Source organism: Myotis daubentonii, chromosome 16 (assembly GCF_963259705.1).
Source record: "Myotis daubentonii chromosome 16, mMyoDau2.1, whole genome shotgun sequence".
NCBI classification, from domain to species: domain Eukaryota; kingdom Metazoa; phylum Chordata; class Mammalia; order Chiroptera; family Vespertilionidae; genus Myotis; species Myotis daubentonii.
The window spans coordinates 36,084,122-36,107,001 of NC_081855.1; the positions used below are offsets into that span (position 1 = coordinate 36,084,122).

The 22,880-nt window shown below is 36.5% G+C and overlaps 1 protein-coding gene across 8 annotated transcripts in view; it reads right to left on the reverse strand.

The window, feature by feature from the left end:
* Window positions 1-317: 317 nt before the first annotated feature.
* MED13 (mediator complex subunit 13) overlaps window positions 318-22,880 on the reverse strand; it is a 100,409-nt gene continuing 77,846 nt past the window's right edge. For 5 of the 8 annotated variants that reach the window (XM_059669784.1, XM_059669786.1, XM_059669780.1 and 2 more), the window contains 11 exons: window positions 21,572-22,031; window positions 17,215-17,434; window positions 16,497-16,688; window positions 16,092-16,315; window positions 13,565-13,707; window positions 12,685-12,843; window positions 12,383-12,568; window positions 10,410-10,552; window positions 6,903-7,076; window positions 5,909-6,009; window positions 318-4,306 (listed from right to left, as the gene is read on the reverse strand). In XM_059669784.1, coding sequence (XP_059525767.1) covers window positions 4,174-4,306; window positions 5,909-6,009; window positions 6,903-7,076; window positions 10,410-10,552; window positions 12,383-12,568; window positions 12,685-12,843; window positions 13,565-13,707; window positions 16,092-16,315; window positions 16,497-16,688; window positions 17,215-17,434; window positions 21,572-22,031 — 2,135 coding nt within the window. In that variant the 3' untranslated portion in view covers window positions 318-4,173. Of the gene's footprint in view, window positions 4,307-5,908; window positions 6,010-6,902; window positions 7,077-10,409; window positions 10,553-12,382; window positions 12,569-12,684; window positions 12,844-13,564; window positions 13,708-16,091; window positions 16,316-16,496; window positions 16,689-17,214; window positions 17,435-21,571; window positions 22,032-22,880 lie in introns of those variants that run through there. The other 3 variants (XM_059669781.1, XM_059669783.1, XM_059669788.1) reach the window with 3 other exon arrangements.

The following is a 22,880-nucleotide window of genomic DNA, read 5'->3' on the forward strand; positions in this document are numbered from 1 at the left end:
TTCAATTCCCCATCAAGGGGCACATACCTGGGTTTCGGGTTCCCTCCCAGGTCCATACAGGAGGCCACTAATCTATATTCCTCTCTCTCTCCCCCATCCCTCCTTCCCATCCACTCTCTCTAAAAAGTAATAGAAAAAAATATCCTTGGGTGAGGATTAACAAAAAAATAAAATACTTAAGATGGAGAAGTTAAAAGTCCGTTAATCAGTTTTTAGGTTGCTCCTTTCCATTTATAAATGACAAAAAAAAAAAGTAATACTGCTCCTGATTTTCACACAAACTTCAGAGATATTTTCAACAGAATGAGACACCACAATGAAGGCTTCATGAATAATTTATTCCATTTGAAGTTTTGTTTTTTTTGTGTTTTTTTTAAAAGTATAAATCTTTTCATTTCCTCAATCACAATTTATACAACTCAGTGTTATGGCATTCGGCAGCAATAGTGTTTGTTCCTTATTCTTTTTTTGTCACTTAAAAAAAAAAAAAAAAAGCAACTGGACCATATTAGGTGTCACTGCTAAACAACTTTAAAACGTCCCTTCATAAAGTGACCAAGTTATTTTGAGTTGATGCTGACACATGTCCAGTAATGATGTTACAATTTGTAGTTTAAATTCAGTAACTCTAAGGTCCACAAATCCAGTTTACTTTGAAAACTAAATCTATTTTAAAACTTTATGAATACATCAACCTGAGGAGTATTTTAGGTCCCAAATCCAGTTTTTTACTTCATACTCCACAAAAAAGAAAGCATATATATAAATTTAAACCACAGTTCTGGGCCCATAAAACACCAAGAAAATCCCAAAAGGTTAAGATTTCCAGCTGATTTGGGGGATGGGGCAAAAAATGTATATCAAAAACATTTTTCTTTAATTTAGACAAACTAAAATCTTAAGAGGAAACCCAGACTAAAACATCACTCATGCACATTAAATGTATTAACAGACTGATATGCAATGCTATAGTGGATGAGAGGCAAATTATATGATGCAACAGCATTTAAAAACTTCCTTTTAATGTATTCAATTTGAACATTTTAAATAATGCAACATAGTATTTTGATATTACAGTATTAACATAGTGCTTGATTAAAGATCTGCAAATCTTTGTAGTAACACATTAAGTTAAAAAAGTTACCTCAGAAGGTAAATATGAAGACAAAAGGAGAATATTTTAATACAGTAATCTGTGCCATACTGACAATTGAGTAGGAATACAGCTGAGGATAGTTGACTAAGTAGTAAGAGCTTAATTTTAGTGGTTTAAGAAAAGTTTAGAAAGATTAAAAATTACAACTACTTTAAAATTTAAGGACTACATATAAGTACACTTGGTGGCCTTCTGGCCAAACAATAAGGTGTACAGAAATTTATTCATACAGTGTTAATTCACAGTCCTGATAACTGAATGGCTTGCATAAGAAAGGTATGGCTAGATGTTTCTCACTGGCTGGAAGCAGACATTATGTAAGTAATCTTTTGAAATGCCAAAATACTGAAATTCCACCCTGCTTTATAATGGATAACAGCACAAAAAAAAACAGATATTAGCACTGTAACAAGGAAGTCAAGGTGTTGCTGATCAACTGGTATAAAGCGTATTATTTTGCTTTATAATTAAACAAAACAAAACAGCCTACACTTGTCTGTGGCAGTACATTAGTAAGTTAGATCCATCATCCTGCATAAAAGGCTTTTTTTTTTTTTTCGAAATAAGTCTCCGACCTTTTCTAATGGCTATTTAATAATTTTCTATTTGAGTGTGAACTCATATATGAAAGGAAGAAAAACACATCTTATCAGTAAATCCTGTATATTTAGGAACTACTCCCTGATTCCCAAATAAAAAGGAATTGTATACTGGGTTCATTCCTTATGGCTCCATATAAAAGAAACTGTCAGGGAATAATTTTTTAAAAATCTATTTTCAAACTGAGATGTGGTTACTAAAGGCTAGTAATTTTAAACAACTGAGAATATAGCTTCTATTTTTAAAAGTTACTATTGTGCTAAGTATATAAAAAAGGATACTCTTTTCATAGAAATTCCAAATAAGCATCTTTTCCTTCAAATCTCAGACAAGTTTTTTTAAAGTATAGAATAAACATGCAACATAATCCTTAGTGTGTGAGCATAATTTAAAAATGAATGCAGAGATGTGATCTTTAAATTTTAATTTCAAAATATGCTGGGATATCCATTGGGATTGCATAATTTTGAAAAAATGATTGAAAAATCTTTGTCACTAATTGTGTTTTCTTTATAGAAAAAAAGACCTGTTAATATTTTAATATACACAATTTGAAGAAGTTATATTGTTCATAAGAAAGTGATATTTAAGCTAAGCATACAGAATTTACAAAACGTTTCAGTAAAAAATAAAATAAAATAAAACATACCGAATTACTGCTTTGTAAATACAATTGATTTTGTCCTTGTAGAGAATTAGTGAACTTATAAATCCGGAATTTTGCTAGACTGTTTCCAAGAAAGATAGGTAGACGTGGCGACTGTGAATTCAAGTCAGCAGCACAGGTAGGAGGCTAACTTGGACTCTCTTGTGAGCAGCACTGTAGAAAGGATTTTTCAAGGGGGTAAAGCCTGCATAGAAGCAATTATCTTGGCATGTGCAAACAAGAAGGGGGAAAGCTGTATCGAAGGAAGGGGTGAATTAAAGTCCCTAAAATTCAAGTCCCTTCTTTAGGGAGGTGAGAACCTCCTTGACATATGTCCTGCCTTAATCTGAACTGTGTTATAGAAAAGTACAGACTCTGGTGTTTGGGACTGTCATCTCCAAACCAAGAAAATTAAATAAATAAAAGGCAAAGGGGAAACAAACAGGTTAAGTTTAGAAAATGGTTTTTAACTAGTGAAATAGAGTCTGAATACCAGAATTCACTGAGAATCTATTTACACCACAGTTTGATTGCACACACACACCCATACATATGCATACTCTCACACACATTCCCAATCTTTAATTTAAAAAAAAAAAAAAGTCAAACAATCAAGAGTGACTGCTCTTAAAATAATTTGTAAAATGCCTAGAGCTGGGCTAAATTTCAACCTTATAGCAGATCCTGAAGATAATTTTCATAATTAATAATATTCCCATGCCTAGATGTGCCACTGTTAAAACTGAAAAAAATTTAAGCATGTAACATGAAACACCAAAATTAGTTTAAGCATTCAGTAGCAAATGTTTTTCTTGTAAAACTAAGTTTTTTTTCCCCACTGGAAATGGCCTGAAATATTAGTCATAGCCCTAAACCATAGTACAAAATATAACTGAAGATTTCTCATTTTATTCTAAATTAAACCACTTAACAATATCACTTGTATATTGCCATCATGTTATTCTGTAAAGGTGTGATATATAAAATGCTGTAAGACCTGGTACCTTTTCAATTTATAAACACAGTGAACTTCATTACTGTACATGTACTCTGCAACTACAGCTTAGCTGTAAATCCTCCACACACAATGGTATGGACATTATTCCCCCTCTATTCCCATTAAACTGTACATCAAGACAATACAAATTTACTGTCCCCCCCACCCCTTACAAAAAAATAATACTCTAAAAGCAACCCTACTGCAACTTTTTAATTAAGACGATTACATATATTTTAGACCAATTGCTTTAAAGCAAGAAGGCAGTATAAACCTTCTAGGAAAATTTTTATAAAAGAGGTTAAGAAATATAAGACAATTTATACATTTAAAAACTTACAATAAATAAGAGATGCAGGCATTTTGAATACTAGATACTATACTCCAATACAAGAACATCTTGATGTTCTGAAACCATATGTTGAAATTCATTGTTCCTTGTTTCCTCTCCATGCTTTTATTATTCATTTAACATGACTGGGTACTATGGCTCATTACTTTTCACAAATACTGTGACTGGAAAAAAAAGGTTAATTTTGCTACGAAAATGTTATAATACGTTTTGTATGATCAGTCATCACCCTAAAGAGTTCAATATAGTCAATGAAAAATAGCAGGGTTATAGCCCCTCCCCCAAGTCAAAACAATATTTGTTGAAGTAATAAGAATTAGACCCTATCACAAATGACTTTCAGTGAGAAGATAACTGTAACTTAATCTTGCAGCAAATGTCTTTTGCTTGTTATTTCCTTGCACAGTTCCATCAAATGAAGATCACAGCATATTCATGATAAAGTTATATAACTGATTCAGCACCACAAAATGAATTGGGAGACATGAGCGTCTGTCCTGGATCGCAGGGTCACAGGTTAGCCAGGAGAGTGCATTGTACTGTTCCAAAACAAACCTGAAAAGCAAATAAACTATTTAAGTCGAGTATTTATTTATACTGTAGATTTTGGGAGCAGTTTCCAATTATGGCACCTTAAGATTCAAAGTAACTTAAAAAAAAAGATGGAAGAGCCCAACCAGTGTGGCTTTGTGGTTGAGTGTTGACCTATGAACCAGGAAGTCATGGTTCGATTCCTGGTCATGGCATATGCCCAGGTTTTGGGCTTGTTCCCCAGTGGGGGTCGTGGAGGAGGCAGCCGATGAATGATTATCTTTCATCATTAATGTTTCTACCCCTCTCTCCCTCTTCTTTCCTCACTCTGAAATCAATAAAAACATTTTTAAAAAAAGTGGAAGTTATGGAATAGTGAGTCCTTGGGGAGATTAGAGTACTTCATAAAAATTACTCTAAAGTAGATCACATGTCCGAGAGATGCAAATCAAAACAGCAATGAGGTACCATCTCACACCTGTCAGACTGGCTATCATCAACAAATCAACAAACGACAAGTGCTGGAGAGGATGTGGAGAAAAAGGAACACTTGTGCACTGCTGGTGGGAATGCAGACTGGTGCAGCCACTATGGAAGACAGTATGGAGTTTCCTTAAAAATCTGAAAATGGAACTCCCATTTGACCCTGTGATCCCACTTCTAGGGATATATCCCAAGAAACCAGAAACACCAATCAGAAAGGATATATGCACCCCTAAGTTCATAGCAGCACAATTCACCATAGCTAAGATCTGGAAACAGCCTAAGTGCCCATCAGTACATGAATGGATTAGAAAACTGTGGTACATCTACACGATGGAATACTATGCTGCTGTAAAAAGGAAGGAACTCTTACCATTTGCAACGTCATGGATGGAACTGGAGAGCATTATGCTAAGTGAAATAAGCCAGTCAATAAAGGAAAAATACCACATGATCTCACTCATTCATGGATAATAGAGACCATTATAAACTTTTGAACAATAATAGATACAGAGGCAGAGCTGCCTCAAACAGATTGTCAAACTGCAGCGGGAAGGCCGGGGAGGGTTGGGGGGCAGGAGGTAGGGGGGTAAGAGATCAACTAAAGGACTTGTATGCATGCATATAAGCATAACCAATGGACATAAGACACTGGGTGATAGGGGAGGCTAGGGGACTGTCTAGGGCGGGGGGATAAAATGGATACATATGTAATACCCTTTGTAATACTTTAAGCAATAAAAAATAAATAAATAAATAATAATAATAAAAAAATAAAGTAGATCACATGTGTTAACAAGAAAAAACACTCATTCTGAATGGTATCATTTATCTCAGTAATGGCGAACCTATGACACGTGTCAGAGGTGACACGCGAACTCATTTTTTTGGTTGATTTTTCTTTGTTAAATGGCATTTAAACATATAAAATAAATATAAAAAATATAAGTCTTTCTTTTACTGTGGTTGCAAATATCAAAAAATTTCTATATGTGACACGGCACCAGAGTTAAGTTAGGGTTTTTCAAAATGCTGGCACGCCCAGCTCAAAAGGTTCAACATCACTGATTTATCTCAAGACCCAAGAAAAATATATAAGGATCAATACTGGAGAGAACACCTAATGGTAAAAAAGAGCTGTACCTGAGGACATCTGAAGTCTGATTTGAGTCAAGTGGGTGGGAGTCTTTACTGTGAAGCAGCTCGTCAGATTGCACTGAAGGCACATGGAGGTGCAAAGAGGCCTAAAAATAACAAGTAACAGGATATCAGCCAAAGGAAAAAACCAAGGTGTCTGCCTTGATGAGATACATTTTAGACCTACATAAGGAATATAAAAATGCTTCTTTTTGTTTAATTCATTACAGTAGTAATTTATATCAAACCTTACTTCCTTTTCTTCAGCTTTATTGTTTTTTAGACATGATAATCTTAAAAAAAAAAAAAAAAGGATTTTCAATTATTTTCTAAGTGTAACCTGACTAGATGTGTAAAGTAATAAGGAAGCACTAAACTGATAAACCTCAGTACAGTCTGTATCTAGGTTATATAGAACTTAAGCCTATATAGATATACCTAGATGTAGCACTGAAAGAAGTTAACAGGAGTCAAGCATATGCAAATATTTTACTTACAAAGTTATAAATCTTTTTTTCCTTAGTTAAAATAACTTCTTTATTTTAAAACTATAGGAAGACAGATTTGGAACAGTCAAGGCAAGAACAAGGAGATATTTGAAAAATCCAACGGATTTATTTTGTCTTGAAAACCAAATTCTGGTAATATAAGTTTTCTCCCTAGCTCTAAACTTCAGATGTGCTGTTAAAAGTAATACGAGTTCAACAATAAAGAATTATTTAAAAATAATCATAATATAATAATAATATGAGCAAGCATCCCAGAAGTTTAAGATTAAAAGTTCAAACTTAAAAAAAAGTTCAAACTTAATATGAATTTAAAAATTAGAATTATTTCATAATGAGATAACTCTTTTGGTGATCTTGTGTAAAGTCAAATGTGGCAATGCATATAAGACCTTAGACAAAAGGTACAAGGTTTCAAAAAGCCACTTTTATATTTCTTAGAATGTAAACCAACAATTAGCATTATTTAGGAACTAGCATAGAAATGGCAATACCTTAAGAAAAAGGGGACACTGATATTGTGCTTGAGGACATGCTGACCAGAACCAGTCAGGTAAGGGACCCGCTTTGGCAGTTGATACAAAGTAACCAAGGGCCAATGGTTGCTGAAGAATATTAGTTACTTCATCATGAGACTCTGTTGAAAGTAGCCGATCAGTACCCAGACCCTTAAAAAGACAAAATTAAAAGTGTGTTAGTTCATTTGATATATCTAGGCATTAGATATAAATACAGAATGACTTATGAAAATCAACCACTTCAATTTTTTAAAATGCTGAAGGGTATTTTTTAAAATTTCTAGTACTTATTAGTAAGAGTATCATAATTAGTAATACCATTAAAAGAATGAGTCTTAACAGTTGCATAAGGAAATATGTTCAGAGTTTGTGTGTATGTAACTCTTTGTAACTGAAAAATACAAAATGATCAAATGAAATTTCTGCATTATTTCCTAAAACTCCTTCAACTAATTCCTGACCACCAAACCCCATCCAAAAGGTGATTAAAATTTAGCTTGTTCATCTAGCACTACCTATAAAATACAATTAATAATGTTTTGAAAAACATTATGACACCACGAGGAGATAGCTACTAAGTGATGTTCATAGCCTTTGGATTAGTCAATGGATTTCTTGGTATTCATTTTAAGGCAATAGGTAAAAAGAAAAAGTGATATGCATAAAGATGTTCATTGCAACATTGCTTATAACAGAAAAAAATAACTTCAATATCCAACATTTTGGGAATGATATAACAAATTATGCTAAAACAACAATGGAATATTAAAAAGCTGATATACTTCTTGAAAGCTACAATATAAATACATCTGGAAGCTAATTTGCTAAAAGTAAAAATGGCCTTATTAAAGTGGTGAGATTATTGGTGCTTTATCTCATATATTTTTTTAATAATCTCATTTCTTTTCAATTAAAAAGCAGGTAAGAATGCAAGCTAAGAAGACTGGACAAAGATCTTTATTTTTAAAAGGCAGGTTCTAAACATATATATACTAAAATAGTCAAACCACTACTACATATAATTTCACTTAAAGATGTTAGTCAAGGCGGGGAGAACCAAGATGGCGGCATAGGTTAACGCCGGAGTTTGCTGCTTTGAACAACTACTTCAAAAGTGAAACCAAAAAACGGAAGGGACATCACCCAGAACCACAGGAACGCTGGCTGAGTGAAAGTCCTACAACTAGGAGGAAAGAGAAACGCATACGGACACTCAGAGGAGGCGCAGTGCTGAAGTCAAATTCTGAGGTGCGGAGTGCGCGGAGCGGGCTGGCGGCGGAGGGCGCGGTTGGCGTTTTCAATCGGGAGGGAGTCGCAGACTCTGAGCACCAGATCCGGGCGAGTCTTTAGGGACCCAGACTCAAACGGGAGAAGCGGGACTGTCTGGCTTCGGTCAGAGCGAGTGCAGCTTTCTCTCCCAGCTTTGCAGCGGGTGCTGGGACTCAGAGAGGCAGAGCCCCTTGGGACAGGACTGAGAGCCGCCATAACTGCTCTCTCCGGCCCACCCTGTTGATCCTGTGCGACCCGCCCCGCCCAATCCCTGCACAGAGGCATTTGCCGGATAGCCTCAGGCAAAGGCTAGATTAGCACCTCCCTAGAGGACAGAAGTTCTCTCACTGCTGACACAGCTGATTCTCATAGCCACTTGGCCTGGAGGTCAAACCCTCCCTGGAATTAGCTACAACAATCAAGATTTATCTATAAGACTGCGAACAAAGACCACTAGGGGGTGCACCAAGGAAGCATAACAAAATGCGGAGACAAAGAAACAGGACAAAATTGTCAATGGAAGAAATAGAGTTCAGAACCACACTTTTAAGGTCTCTCAAGAACTGTTTAGAAGCTGCCGATAAACTTAATGAGATCTACACGAAAACTAATAAGACCCTCGATCTTATATTGGGGAACCAACTAGAAATTAAGCACACACAGACTGAAATAACGAATATTATACAGACGCCCGACAGCAGACCAGAGGAGCGCAAGAATCAAGTCAATGATTTGAAATGCGAGGAAGCAAAAAACATCCAACCGGAAAAGCAAAATGAAAAAAGAATCCAAAAATGCGAGAATAGTGTAAGGAGCCTCTGGGACAGCTTCAAGCGTACCAACATCAGAATTATAGGGGTGCCAGAAGATGAGAGAGAGCAAGATATTGAAAACCTATTTGAAGAAATAATGACAGAAAACTTCCCCCACCTGGTGAAAGAAATGGACTTACAGGTCCAAGAAGCTCGGAGAACCCCAAACAAAAGGAATCCAAAGAGGACCACACCAAGACACATCATCATTAAAATGCCAAGAGCAAAAGACAAAGAGAGAATCTTAAAAACAGCAAGAGAAAGAAACTCAGTTACCTACAAGGGAATACCCATACGACTGTCAGCTGATTTCTCAACAGAAACTTTGCAGGCCAGAAGGGAGTGGCAAGAAATATTCAAAGAGATGAATAGCAAGAACCTACAACCAAGATTACTTTATCCAGCAAAGCTATCATTCAGAATTGAAGGTCAGATAAAGAGCTTCACAGATAAGGAAAAGCTAAAGGAGTTCATCACCACCAAACCAGGATTATATGAAATGCTGAAAGGTATCCTTTAAGAAGAGGAAGAGGAAGAAAAAGGTAAAGATACAAATTATGAACAACAAATATGCATCTATCAACAAGTGAATCTAAGAATCAAGTGAATAAATAATCTGATGAACAGAATGAACTGTTGATTATAATAGAATCAGGGACATAGAAAGGGAATGGACTGACTATTCTTGGGGGGGAAAGGGGTGTGGGAGATGTGGGAAGAGACTGGACAAAAATCTTGCACCTATGGATGAGGACAGTGGGTGGGGAGTGAGGGCGGAGGGTGGGGCGGGAACTGGGAGGAGGGGAGTTATGGGGGGGAAAAAAAAAAGGAACAAATGTAATAATCTGAACAATAAAGATTTAATTAAAAAAAAATAAAAAAAAATAAAAATAAAAAAAAAAAAAAAAAAAAAAAAGATGTTAGTCAAATGAGGCCCAATTAGTTTTCAGTTCAAACAGAAAGAAAAAATAGTCTGCTAAAAATAAACAGTTTGGGAGGCAAGGTAGTCAGTGTTTTTTCTGTTCTTATGAGAAAATTAGTATTTCTATTATGTTGCTTGTTACAGCCCTGATATGAAGAGCAGCTCTTAGAACTATATACTGATTCTCAGATAATCCAGTCCTAGACCTGAGTAGAAGCTACAGTGAAGTGGCAGGAAAAACACAAAAGAAGGATTAATGAAAAGTAGTCTAGAAAATATAAAGTCAGGAAAAGCAGAGCTGCAGAGACCCCCTCTGCCTTAATAATGTATAATTCAAAGAGCAGAAATGCATGAATGTACTGTTAATTTCACTAGTTGCTAATTTAAACAAGGGAAAAACAGGACTCTATTTCATGAATCAATTCATTACTAAGTTAATGAATGACATTTAGATAAACTGAACTTTTATAATAGGGTTACCTTGCCAGCATCAACTCCATGGGGGTAATGAGATCCTGGAGAATGTACAGGAGACCCCGTTGGAGAGGCAGGAATAATATTAATGATATCAGGGTCAAGATCATCTGCTGTGTCTAACAAATCAAAGAAACCCATTCCATCTGCTATAAGAGAAAGAAAAAAGATTAAGTACTTCATTTTTCATCTCATGGTTATCTATAGGAGAGAGTTAAAATTAATTTAACCAACATCTATTGAGTGCCTTCTGTGTGTCAATTATTGTGCTGACAGCCATATAAATAATTATACATAAAAAATAATTATGCAGCCCCATTGGTGTGACTCAGTGGTTGAGCTTCAACTCATGAATCAGGAGGTCATGGTTTGATTCCCCGTCAGGGCATATGTCTGGGTTTCAGGCTCAATTCCCAGTAGGAGGCATGCAGGAGGCAGCTGATCAATGATTTTTTTCTCATCACTGATGTTTCTATTTCTCTCTCCCACTCTCTGAAACCAATAAAAATATACTTTTTAAAACATTTCACAGATATGACCAAGCTAAGGATCTTGAAAGGGGGAGATAAATCTTGCTTATTTAGGTGGTCCTTGTAATCACTGGGGCCCTAATAACAGGGAGGCACTAGGGTTAGTCAATGAAGATGTGCTGATATTATACTGCTGATGTTGAAGATGGAAATAAAGGCCATGAGCAAGAGATGCAAGTGGTCTCTAAAGCTGGCAAAGGCAGGGAAACAGACTGTCTCTTAGAGACTCCAGAAAGAACCAACCCTGCAGGCTCTTTGACTTGAGCCCAGTAGGACTTCTGACTTCCAAAACTGTAAGATAAGTGTGTGTCATTTTAAGCCACTAAGCATGTGGTAATTTGTTACAGCAGCAATAGGAAACTTACAAAGCACACACAGTATGCTGAAAATGAAAATGTACTTAAAATGACACTACTCATGATTGATACACTTATTCTTTACTATTAAGTAAAACATTCAAATTATTGTATAACACACACAAAAAAATAGAATAATGAATACCCATACTGTGACTTTAAAAATGTGCCATTTTCTAGGGTAACTCAGAGCAACAGCAGAACATCATTTATTTTTTTCTCCTACTCAAATGCAATCTATAAACTCATTGAGAAAAGTTACATCCCTACTCTTACAATTCATATAAATTACTGTATTATTTTGGCAAATCAAGATAGAAAAGAATATAATATGAGCTGCAAAGTGTATATATAGATAACTCAACAGCACAGGCAAAAAACTACAAACATTTTATGACCAATGTTGTCTTTTAAAATAAGTAAATATTTATGAGATAATTCATAGCACCAGTTCTGATATCAATAAGGTGGAAGAATGGTTATATTAGTTTCCTATTGCTGCTTTAACAAATTATTACAAACTTGTTAGTTTAAAACATCACACATTTATTCTCTAACAGTTTGGGGTCCAAAAGTTCAAATTCAGTTTTATTGGGCTGAAATCAAAGTGTTGGTCATTAGGCCAAAATCAAGAAAGCAGCAGGCCTCTGCTGCTTCTAGAGGACCCAGAGGGTGATCTGTTTCTTTGTCTTTTCCAGCACCTAGAACTGTACTCACTGGCTCATGGCTCCTTCCTCCATCTTTAAAGTCAGCAGTGTAGCATTGGTTTTCTGTGACTTTGCTTCCCTCTCTTTGCATCACTTGGCCTTCCCCTCTTTTGTGGATAGTCAAACTTCCATTTTATAAGGATACATGTGATTGCATTTCGGACCCACCTAACACAGGATCTCTCCATCTCAAGACCCTTAATTTAATCACACCTGCAGCCTTTTTGTTGTTGTTGCTATTGTTTTGCCATATAAGGGCACATTCACAGGTTTCAGGGACATTCGTAAGATATGGATATGTGTTGGGAACATTAATCAGCCTACAATCAGCAACAATCATTAAGACTTTTTATATTTGCAAAACCTTTAAAGATTAATTCTCCTACCATTGTTAGGATTGAAAGCTAAGTCCAAATTTTCAGTGGTATAAGTAGCTGAAGCTACTTGCACAGAAGCAGAAGTAGGGAATACAAGTATATGAGTACATGATGTATCCTGTGGGGTATTTAGCTGAGACGTCTGCATATTTAGAGTGGTGCTTCTTCCAAATACAGAACCAGTTGACACAGAATCTGGAAAGGAAATGAAAGGTATTTTTTCTCTTAATAAATGAAGAATCAATTTTACATAATATTTAGAAACTTAAGTGCATGAAGAATTAATTCTGATATAAACTAAAGTAGCTAACCTGGCATAATAACAAAAGAGCCTTGGGGTTCCATTGCTACCAAGCAAGCACTGAGAATGCTGGGAGAGTCGGCAGCAGATATACAACACATTCTACACATATCTTTGAGTCTTTTACTTAGAGACTGCAAATTTCGACGACTCAGCAAACAGCTCCAATCTGTGGGTATCAACAATAAAAATAATAATCTAAAGTAACACTGTTATTAACACCCTACAGATTCAAAGTTAAAACATAATGGCTTTATCTACTTTTTAAAAAATATATGTTTTTTAATTGATTTCAGAGAGGAAGGGAGAGGGAGAGAGAGAAAGAAACATCAAGGATGAGAGAGAATCATTGATCAGCTGCATCCTGCTCATCCCCTACTGGGGATAGAGCCCACAATCCGGGCATATGCCCTTGGCAGGAATTGAACCCAGGATCCTTCAGTCCGCAGGCCAACACTCTATTCACTGAGCCAAACTGGCTAGGACAAACAATGGTTTTAAAATAAGTGTTATCATCAAGCCAAAACTGTCTTATTGGTGATATTACTCAACAGTCTTTATCACCTTAGCTTTAATGTACATCAATATCAATTAGAATCTGCTGAACAGAAGATAAGTTGAATAATAAAAAAAAGGAAAAATAAAAATAGTAGTAATGACACTGATATTAAAGTTGTAGTATTGTAAAATATACTTTTATATCTGGACTTAAACCATTTGTGGCTTAGACATCTGTGGTTCCTCTTTAAAAACAAAAATCAGTAACGAAAAACGTTTTTATAAGGTATGCATTTTATCAAGTACATAGTATACCTATATGTGGTCTGAACAATGTACGAATTAACATAAAACAGAAATCTAAGTACTAAAAAATAAAAGCACAATTTTACCTTTCAATTCTCCATGACCAATCCTTCCTAGACGGCCAATTACAACTCTCCATGGTAATGAACTCATTTGTACAAGTCCTAAGCACCATTCCCAAAGTTTCTGTAGACCAAATCTTCTAGCAGATCCTTTTTTCCTACGAGCTCTATTGTGGAAAATAGACAGTCATAAATGTGCCTAAAATTCTTATGACATTTCAAAAGAGCTCAATTTGTAAAAAAAAAAAAAACTGGTTCCTTAATGCTTGAAACTTTTATACAAGTCCTAAGCAAGAACATATGTAAAATTATAGGGGTGGCATGCTAGTTTGTGGTTTTTTATCATACATTAAAGTATATACAACTCTGAATTCAAAGTTATCCATAAGCATCAAAATTAATCAGAAACACTGCCCTACACCAGAGATTGGCAAAATTTTTCTTTAAAGAGCCAGTATTTTAAGTTTTGTAGGCCATCAAGATTGTGTTATAACAATTCAACTCTGCTGCTGCAGCATGAAAGCAGCCATAGATAATACTTAAATGAACATGGCCAGATTTGGCCCACAAGTTATAGTTTGTTAATCTTTGCTCTACACTTTAAGTTGAAGGATATAAAAAAAAACACTACACTTCTCAAACCAAACAATGTTACTGAGTTGCTGCATGCATGTCCTCTTTTAGGCAAATAGGTAACATGAGCAACAGTAGCTACCATTTATTGAGTACATTTACTTGTAATACCTCATTTTCATCCTAACAACTGTATAACACATAAACTTATCCTCCCAGAGAAGCAAGCTGTAGCTTGGCTGGCTCCAGATCACATAGTCGTTAAGTGGCAGAATTGGGATTTGAACCCAGGTGTCTACGACTCTAGAGTTGCACCTCTTTCTTAACCTTTCTCTAACTTCTACTTTCAGTAAAATGGCAACACTATCATTGTATTGGAAAGGTGGTATTATTCTTCCTCTATTCTATGCTTATCCTTCACAGGTAAGAATACTAGTTCCAAAGCTCATTTAATTAGTATAACTATACCATTTTAAAAAGTCAAAATTATGTGAAGGAAATGTATAAAGTACTGCTGTATGGTTTATAAAATAATCAGTAAATCTTTGTAACCAATAATATAAAATTCTACTTTTTCAGCACTCCTATAAACTAAGAATCATTAAATATTTCTGTAAATAACCAATTTCTGAACTTAAAGGAACAGAATCTTTATACAATAGAGAAAATGAAGGATAAAACCAAATCTTTAAAAATTAAAATTATTGCAAGGTTTTGCTTTTCAAGAACTCCCAGGCAGTGTTCCCTAGCTTTGAAACATGTTGAAATATCTATTAAGTGATAACTCAACATGAGGCTCACCTGTTGTGACCTATTAGTTACAGACTTCATAAATAAATGGCCATATTTAATTACTACCAAGAAGAATTCTAAAAAGAAAGCCTCAATTTTCAGAAGACACTCTAACATTTAAATGGTAAAAATTTCAGTCCACAATTTTAGTAAAGAAAGTTAAAAGTTAACTCAATGTAGGGATTATATCTTAGATGGTACATGAAAAAAATAAATTTCTAGGGTGCTTCACTAGTTTGTTTTTAAAATTGCAGAGGGCTTTCTAGTTCTATACCTCAAAATTTTTTCAGGTTAAAATCATTATTTCAAGCTTTATTATAAAGAATTTAGGAAGCTTGCCCTAGCCGGTTTGGCTCAGTGGATAGAGGACCAGCCTGCGGACTGAAGGGTCCCAGGTTTGATTCCAGTCAAAGGCACATGATTGGGTTGTGGGCTTGATCCCCAGTGTGGGGTGTGCAGGAGGCAGCCGATCGATGGTTCTCTCTCATCATTGATGTTTCTGTCTCTCTTTCCCTTTCCCTTCCTCTCAAATCAATAAAAAATATATTAAAAAAAAAGAATTTAGGAAGCTTAATCTCTTTTGTCTGTGTAACAGATTAATCAAATTTATTTTTAATTCTAATTATACAATGTATATATACACTACGTAAGGGTAAGAACCTACAATCCCAAGACTTAATATTTTATTTGATTTTTATTTATTTGTTTTTTAGAGAGAAACATCAAGTTGTTGTTCCACTTATTTATGCATTTATTGGTTGCTTCTTGTATGTGCCCTGACTAGGGATCAAATTAACTGATGCTCTAACAAACTGATCTACCCCAGCCAGGCCAAGACATAATTTTAAAAAAAATTTTTTTTATTGATTTTCAGAGAGAGAAGGGAGAGAGAGAAAAAAAAATAGAGATATCAATGAGAGAGAAACATCAATTGGCTGCCTCCTGCAAGCCTCCTAACTGGGGATCAAGCCTGCAACCAGGGCATGTGTCCTGACTGGGAATCTAACTGGTTACCTCTTGGTGTAGGGGATGACACTCAACCAACTGAGCCACTGGCAGGGCAAGAGTTAATATTTTAATGTACATGACCCGCAAAGTTTTCTACTCATTAAATATAAAATGTAAATGTGTGTATGAATTTTAAAAATGGGATGATATAATGATACATTTAAAGAAATGTAAGTACCTATTTGGAACATCGATGTTAATGATACATGTTTCTAAAAGTTCTCCATATAGATCTGTGCAAGAAGCAAGAATCCATCTCTGATCATGTGATAAACAGTACCCCACGAAAAGAACATTATATTTCTGTCCAGCTTCTCCAAATGTTTCTCCTAGCTCTGTCTGTTTATCCTTCACTGGAGCCAGAATAAAAGGAGGTGTATAAAGTCGAATACACTCTGGTCTCTGTAAAACAAAAAATTAAGGTACTATGGTACTATACAATCACAGAAAATGTGATATATTATCTTTTCCCAATTATAAGATAATTGGAAAATGAGAGCTAAACAGAGAACTGCACTTGGTTTTGCATAAAATCATAAAATGTATAGTTTTTAATAACTCTGGTCATAGAAAGCATACTTACATCAGGACTTTTAAGAGCAGTCTCCATGGCTAAACCTGGACCAAACCCAGTCAATGTTTTCACATTGGTTGATGTTGGAAGGGGTCTCCGGCACTGGGTAAAGGCCGCAAAAGCCAGGGATTTTAAATGCTGGGTATAGATTTGTCTATCTTCATGCTTCACAGGTTGCAACAGGTACTGACAAGGAACAATCTAGGAATTATAGGCAAATATTACAAATGTTAAACTTCGAACAAGTCACAATAAAAAGGGCTGTAGGTTTGAAATTCTAAAACTTTTACTAGAAAATTTAAACAAACCAAAATAAAATGATAAACTAAATAATTTTATAGGAATTTAATAGTTAAAATATGGTTAAATTCTTTCTACTTTTACTTGCAACCTGTTTTATTTAGATCCATACTCTAATTTTTGAACTTAAGTTTATGAACTTAAAAACTGGTTTATAAAAGTAACACAAGAGAAATATTCAATGTACTTCATGCAATCTTTATTTTCCATTATTACTGTGGTTTCTTTTTTCATTATTATTGACATAATTGCAAAGTCTCTCTTTTATAAACTCTCTTAAGATTTCTAGTATATCACTTAAAATAAAATCTACATAACAGAACCTGGCTATACAAAATCAATTTAGACACAGACTAGTATCTTTGAAACTTCTATCAACATCCAACGGTTTTATATAAATTTTATCTCCAACATTTATCATTCTTACCTGTACAGAAACAGTACTCTTAATATGAGGAGGAAGAGTCTGGACCATTTCCAGAAAGCATCGAAGTAGCCCCAAAGTCCATACATTAGAAGAATTAGTGCTCTCATCTTTATTTTCATATGTAAAAGGATCAATTATATAAACGACAATTGCAGGTGGATAAGTGATTGCATGTGAGTCACCATCTGTGGGGATACCCACTTTATCCCGATCCATCGTGCTAAAATTCAAGGTAGAAATAAGACAGTTAGGAAAGAAGTTGTATTATTCCTTTCTTGGGGAAGCATTAAAAGCAGGTTCTTAATACCTCATCCCCTTTTCAGAGAACCTCTCTAAAATTGAAGGACATCTCTTTTTCTTCAAAGAGAATTATAAACACCATATGTAAAATCTCATGGTGTACGAAGATCCTTGTGTTAAGATCTTGCTTTAGAAAGGAATTCTTTAAATCCATAGAGAAGGGGTGGGGAACACCCAGCCCACAGGCCATAAAAGTCCTGGGAAATCATTTGGTCCGGTTCATAGGTCGACACTCAACAACTGAACCACACCGGCTGGGTTAGCAGGCTAATTTTTAAGCTGATAATTTTGTATGGCCCACAAATGATGTTATAAATACCCAAATGGCTCTTGGCAGAAAAAAGGATCACCACCCGTGCCACAGACTATCAAAATTACTAGAGAGCTTACTGCTTAGGTGATAAAACTGAGACAAAGATAAGCTAAATGAGCGGCCCAAGATCCCAAAGCTGGCTAGAAGCAGAGCTAAACTAGAAAGAAATCAGGTTTCCAAACTACATTTTTAGCTATAGACAGTCATTTCTTACTTCATAACTTCAAAAGTGAGTAAGGTTCATCCTTTGATGATGATATTTTTTTTTTTAACTCCAAATATATGGAGAGGTTCAAGATAAATGGGTCAACCTGGAAAATTAATAGTTTGTTTTTACTCACATAAATGAGTACAGCTTTGGGCAAAACTGCACCTGGGTAGCTGAAAGATGTAATTAAGCTCAGGCTAATCTAACCGAAAAAGCAGAAGGGAAACTCACTCAATACCTTCTTCAGAAAAGGAATGAAGAGAGCTGTCATTATCGTTGTTATCAAAAACAACTCAAGCGCCCTAGCTGGTTTGGCTCAGCGGATAGAGCGTTGGCCTGCGGACTCAAGGGTCCCAGGTTCGATTCCAGTCTAGGGCATGTACCTGGGTTGCGGGTACATCCCCAGTAGGGGGCGTGCAAGATGCAGCTGAATCGATATTTCTCTCTCATCAATGTTTCTAACTCGCTATCCCTCTCCCTTCCTCTCTGTAAAAAAATCAATAAAATATATTTAAAAAAACAACAACTCAAGCATTTGGAAGCATTGTGTAAAGCACTTACTGTGCATTATATCCTACTAGTGGCTCAGTGCACAAATTTGTGCACAATGAGAGGAAATTAATTAGAAGAAATATTTTAATATCGCTGTTCACCCTCTATATAATAGAAGTGTCAACCAAATTCAGGATTGACAATGACAGATTGAAACAGGCATGTGATTAGCGCCAGTGAGAGCTTTATATGTGTCACGCATGCATAAGTCAAGTTAGCCTTTTATAGATATAGAATAAACTTGCTTAACTAGACCTGCTTTCTGATTTACCTAAACTTTTTCCAGCCCAGTGAAGCACCCCAACTTCTTTCAGGTAATTGTCAGCAACACAGCAGTAAATATCAACACGAAGCAGATTATTATGATAGATCATGCAGGGAAAACAAAGGGTAAAATATTTAACTGCAGCAGTGTTTGACTATATTGTGCGCAGTGAGAAAACCTGAAATCATTTTCAAGGTCCACCATTTCTCACTTCTTTTCAGTCGGGTCAAGTTTCTAAGCTTTCTAAATCTCCGTTTTCCAGCTAATGAAAAGAAAATAGGATTCCACTGAGTCTCCTATCTACCCATTCCAGGACTTCTGTGAGGATCAAATGAGATGAGGCACAGGAAAATGCTTCACAGACATTTGGTTAAAGTGTAAAATGTTTGCACCTGGCTATAAAGCAAGTCGTGTTCCTGGGCTGAAGAAACTCCAAGGAGGCTAGTTGCTAGAGAGAGGAAGCTGGGTGTTGCTATGTGATGCATTACCCGGTGCCCACGGCCACTGTTTCCGGGCTGGCTGGGCTGTGGGCCGCATTTTGCGCCATGGGGTCTCGGCAGCATTGGCTGCAATTTGGTGGGGTGTGCCACTTGGGGGAAGCTGAGTGTTGCTTTGTGGGCACCAGGTCTGCACTGCTGTTTCTCTGTAAATGGCCAGCTCCTGCATTGATCATCTGCCCCCGGTGGTCAGTGTGCATCATAGTGACCAATCGGATGGACACTTACCATATTAGCCTTTTATATATATAGGTACCTTGCTCCCATTTTACAGATAAGCAAACAGGCTCAGAAAGGTTAGATAACTTTCCCAAAGTCACAAAGCCAGTAAATGGCAGAACTGAGATTTAAATCTTGGTATGACTCTTATGCCTGAAGAGGCTAGTTCAATAGTGACTTTCTAAATCACTGGAGTGACTTGCATAGGCAAATCTACTTGACAGTTTTATCACAGAACAGATTCAATCATCATAGAATAGTTGGACTAAATGGTTTTCAAGGTCTCAGTTCCCAGCCTGAGATTCTAGAAGTCTGTGATAAAGACTTTATGAGAATGCCTGGCTCAGTGGTTGAGTGTTGACTCATGAACAAAGAGGTCACTGGTTTGATTCCTGGTCAGGACACATGCCTGGGTTGTGTGTTCCATCCCCAGTAGAGAGTGTACAGGAGGCAGCTGATCAATGTTTCTCTCATAATCAATTTTTCTATCTCTCTCTACCTTCTCCTTCTCCCTTCCTCTCTCTCTAAAAGTCAATAAAAACATATATAAAAGCCTAAGCGACCGTGATGACAGGTTGCTATGATACGCACTGACCACCAGGGGGCAGATGCTCAACACAGGAGTTGCCGCCTGGTGGTCAGTGCACTCCCACAATGGGAGCGCTGCTCAGCCAGAAGCTGGGCTTATGGCTGTTAAGTGCAGCTGCAGCGGCGGGAGTCTCTCCAGCCTCCGCAGCAGTGCTACCGGGTGGTGGTGGTGGCAGGTGCAGCAGAGCCAGGATGACTGGCAACAGAGCTGTGCCCAGCCCCAGCTGGGCTCCTCCACAGCCACCTGCAGCTTTGGCACTGCTACATCCCTCGGGGGGATGTCGGAATGCCGGGTTTCAGCCCCCGAGGTGTCCCAAATTTTGAGAGGGCACAGGCCAGGCTGAGGGACCCCACCCATGCATGAATCTATGCACCGGGCCTCTAGTAAAAAAACATTATTTTAAAAAAGACTTGCCCTGACTGGTTTGGCTCAGTGGATAGAGCATCGGCCTGTGGACTGAAGGGTCCCAGGTTCGATTCCAGTCAAGGGCATGCACCTTGGTTGCGGGCACATCCCCGTTAGGGGAGTGTACAGGAGGCAGCTGAATTATGTTCCTCTCATCAATGTTTCTAACTCTCTATCCCTCTCCCTTTCTCTCTGTAAAAAAATCAATAAAATATATTAAAAAAAAAAAAAAAAGACTTTAGCTCGGCGGTGTGGCTCAGTGGTTGAGTGTTGACCCATGAACCAGGAGGTCACAGTTAGATTTCTGGTCAGGACACATGCTCTATCCTTAGTAGGGGGCATGCAGGAGGCAACTAATCAATGATTCTCTCTCATCACTGATATTTCCATCTCTCTCTCCCTCTCCCTTCCTCTCTGAAATCAATATATATGGATATATTTTATATATATTTTGTTGATTTTTTACCCCCTACTGGTGATGTGCCCGCAACCAAGGTACATGCCCTTGGCCGCAATTGAACCCGGGACCCTTGAGTCCGCAGCCGACACCCTATCCACTGAGCCAAACTGGTTAGGGCAAATATATATTTTCTTAGAAGATGTTATGAAGAGTCTTCATTATAATTTTATAAGTAAAATATTGAACACTTTAAAAACTAAAATTCCAGCCAAAGCTGGTTTGGCTCAGGGGATAGAGCGTCGGCCTGCGGACTGAAGGGTCCCAGGTTCGATTCCGGTCAGGGGCATGTACCTGGGTTGCGGGCACATCCCCAGTAGATGTGCAGGAGGCAGCTGATCGATGTTTCTCGCTCATTGATGTTTCTAACTTTCTACCTCTCCCTTCCTCTCTGTAAAAATCAATAAAATATAAAAAACAAACAAACAAAAAAAATCTAAAATTCCACTGATAAGACCAAAAAACTTTGTTTATTCATAATGACTGTGTTATTCAGACAAAAAGATGCATCAAATATTTATATTTCTGCAAAATTAGTATATTTAAAAGTACCTTTCAGATACATCAGGATGTGGCTGAGTGGGAAGAGAAGATGACTCTCCAGAAATCCCAGCTGTTTGTAGAGCTGATGACTGTTGCCCTCCTAGCTGGCCATTCTGAACTGTACTCGCCTGCGTAGACATGGATCCTGCAGCACTACTGTTCAAACTGCCAAAGGGTGGAAACGAAGGTAGTTTATTTGATACTCCACTATTCAAGTTGGAGGATGATGAAGATGAAGTTGAAGTTGTGGTCAAAGTTGAATTAGCTGTGGCAACTGAAGAAGACATGGTAACACCTGAAGTCACTGCCATAGTGCTGCTCGCTGCAGATGCTAGGGTGGCAGATGGAGTATTAGCATTTCCAGTATTTGTCATCTGAGGTGGAGTAATCAAAGATTGACTTGTAGGGGCAACTAAATTTGGCTGGGAAAGTAGAGAGCTGTCCAATGGCTGGGAAGCAAGATAAGGACCTAAAGATAATAAAAACAGGCAGGGTATTTAATTCTTTATTTCACTGATTGGTTCTTTATTTATTCAACTATGTGAATAATAATATCTAATTGATGCTTTTTTGGTAATTACCCTCCCTAAGTTGCTTGCTAAGAATGTAGCATATATAGCTTTCTATTTTCCTACAAACTGAAGAAACAAATTTTAAATGGATTTGAAAAGGATAAACCAGCATTTTCATACAAAATAAATGGATTTCATGAAAGTATAATAAAACTCTATTTCCTAGGAATAATTAATTAAATATAAATAACAGTACCTAGCAAATTTTATTAAGCCATTCAAAGGGTTCCTAAATCACAAATTAAATAAATATTGACTACACTAGGAGCTAACTAGATATAAAAAGGAGAAATGTTATCATGAGGTTCAAATTATAGGAAGGTCTAATGAGATTCAATATTTTGGTTAAATCTATTTAATCTTTGGATTAAGTCTAAAGTAAGTCCATTGATATTTAATTAAGAGTGTTAAAATAAGCAAGTCTTAAATATGTAATTCAGGAATGTTAAAATAAGCATCTTATACAGCTATCATTTTCTTAGTTCCAACAAAGGACTATGTTTTTGTGTGTGTTGTAGAGGAAACTACAAGTTATTTGCTCTCTAAACCATTAACAAATCAAGTATCTTAATGTTAAGAAGTCTTAATGTTAATAAACTTAAGTAAAAACAAATTCATCAGATCCTACAGAAGCAACAAAAAATTGCTTATAACCCACAATTTCCTTCTACCTGATGGGATCCCTACTACAGGGATCAGTAAACTTTTTCTATAAAGGGTCAGATGGTAATTATTTTAGGCTTTAC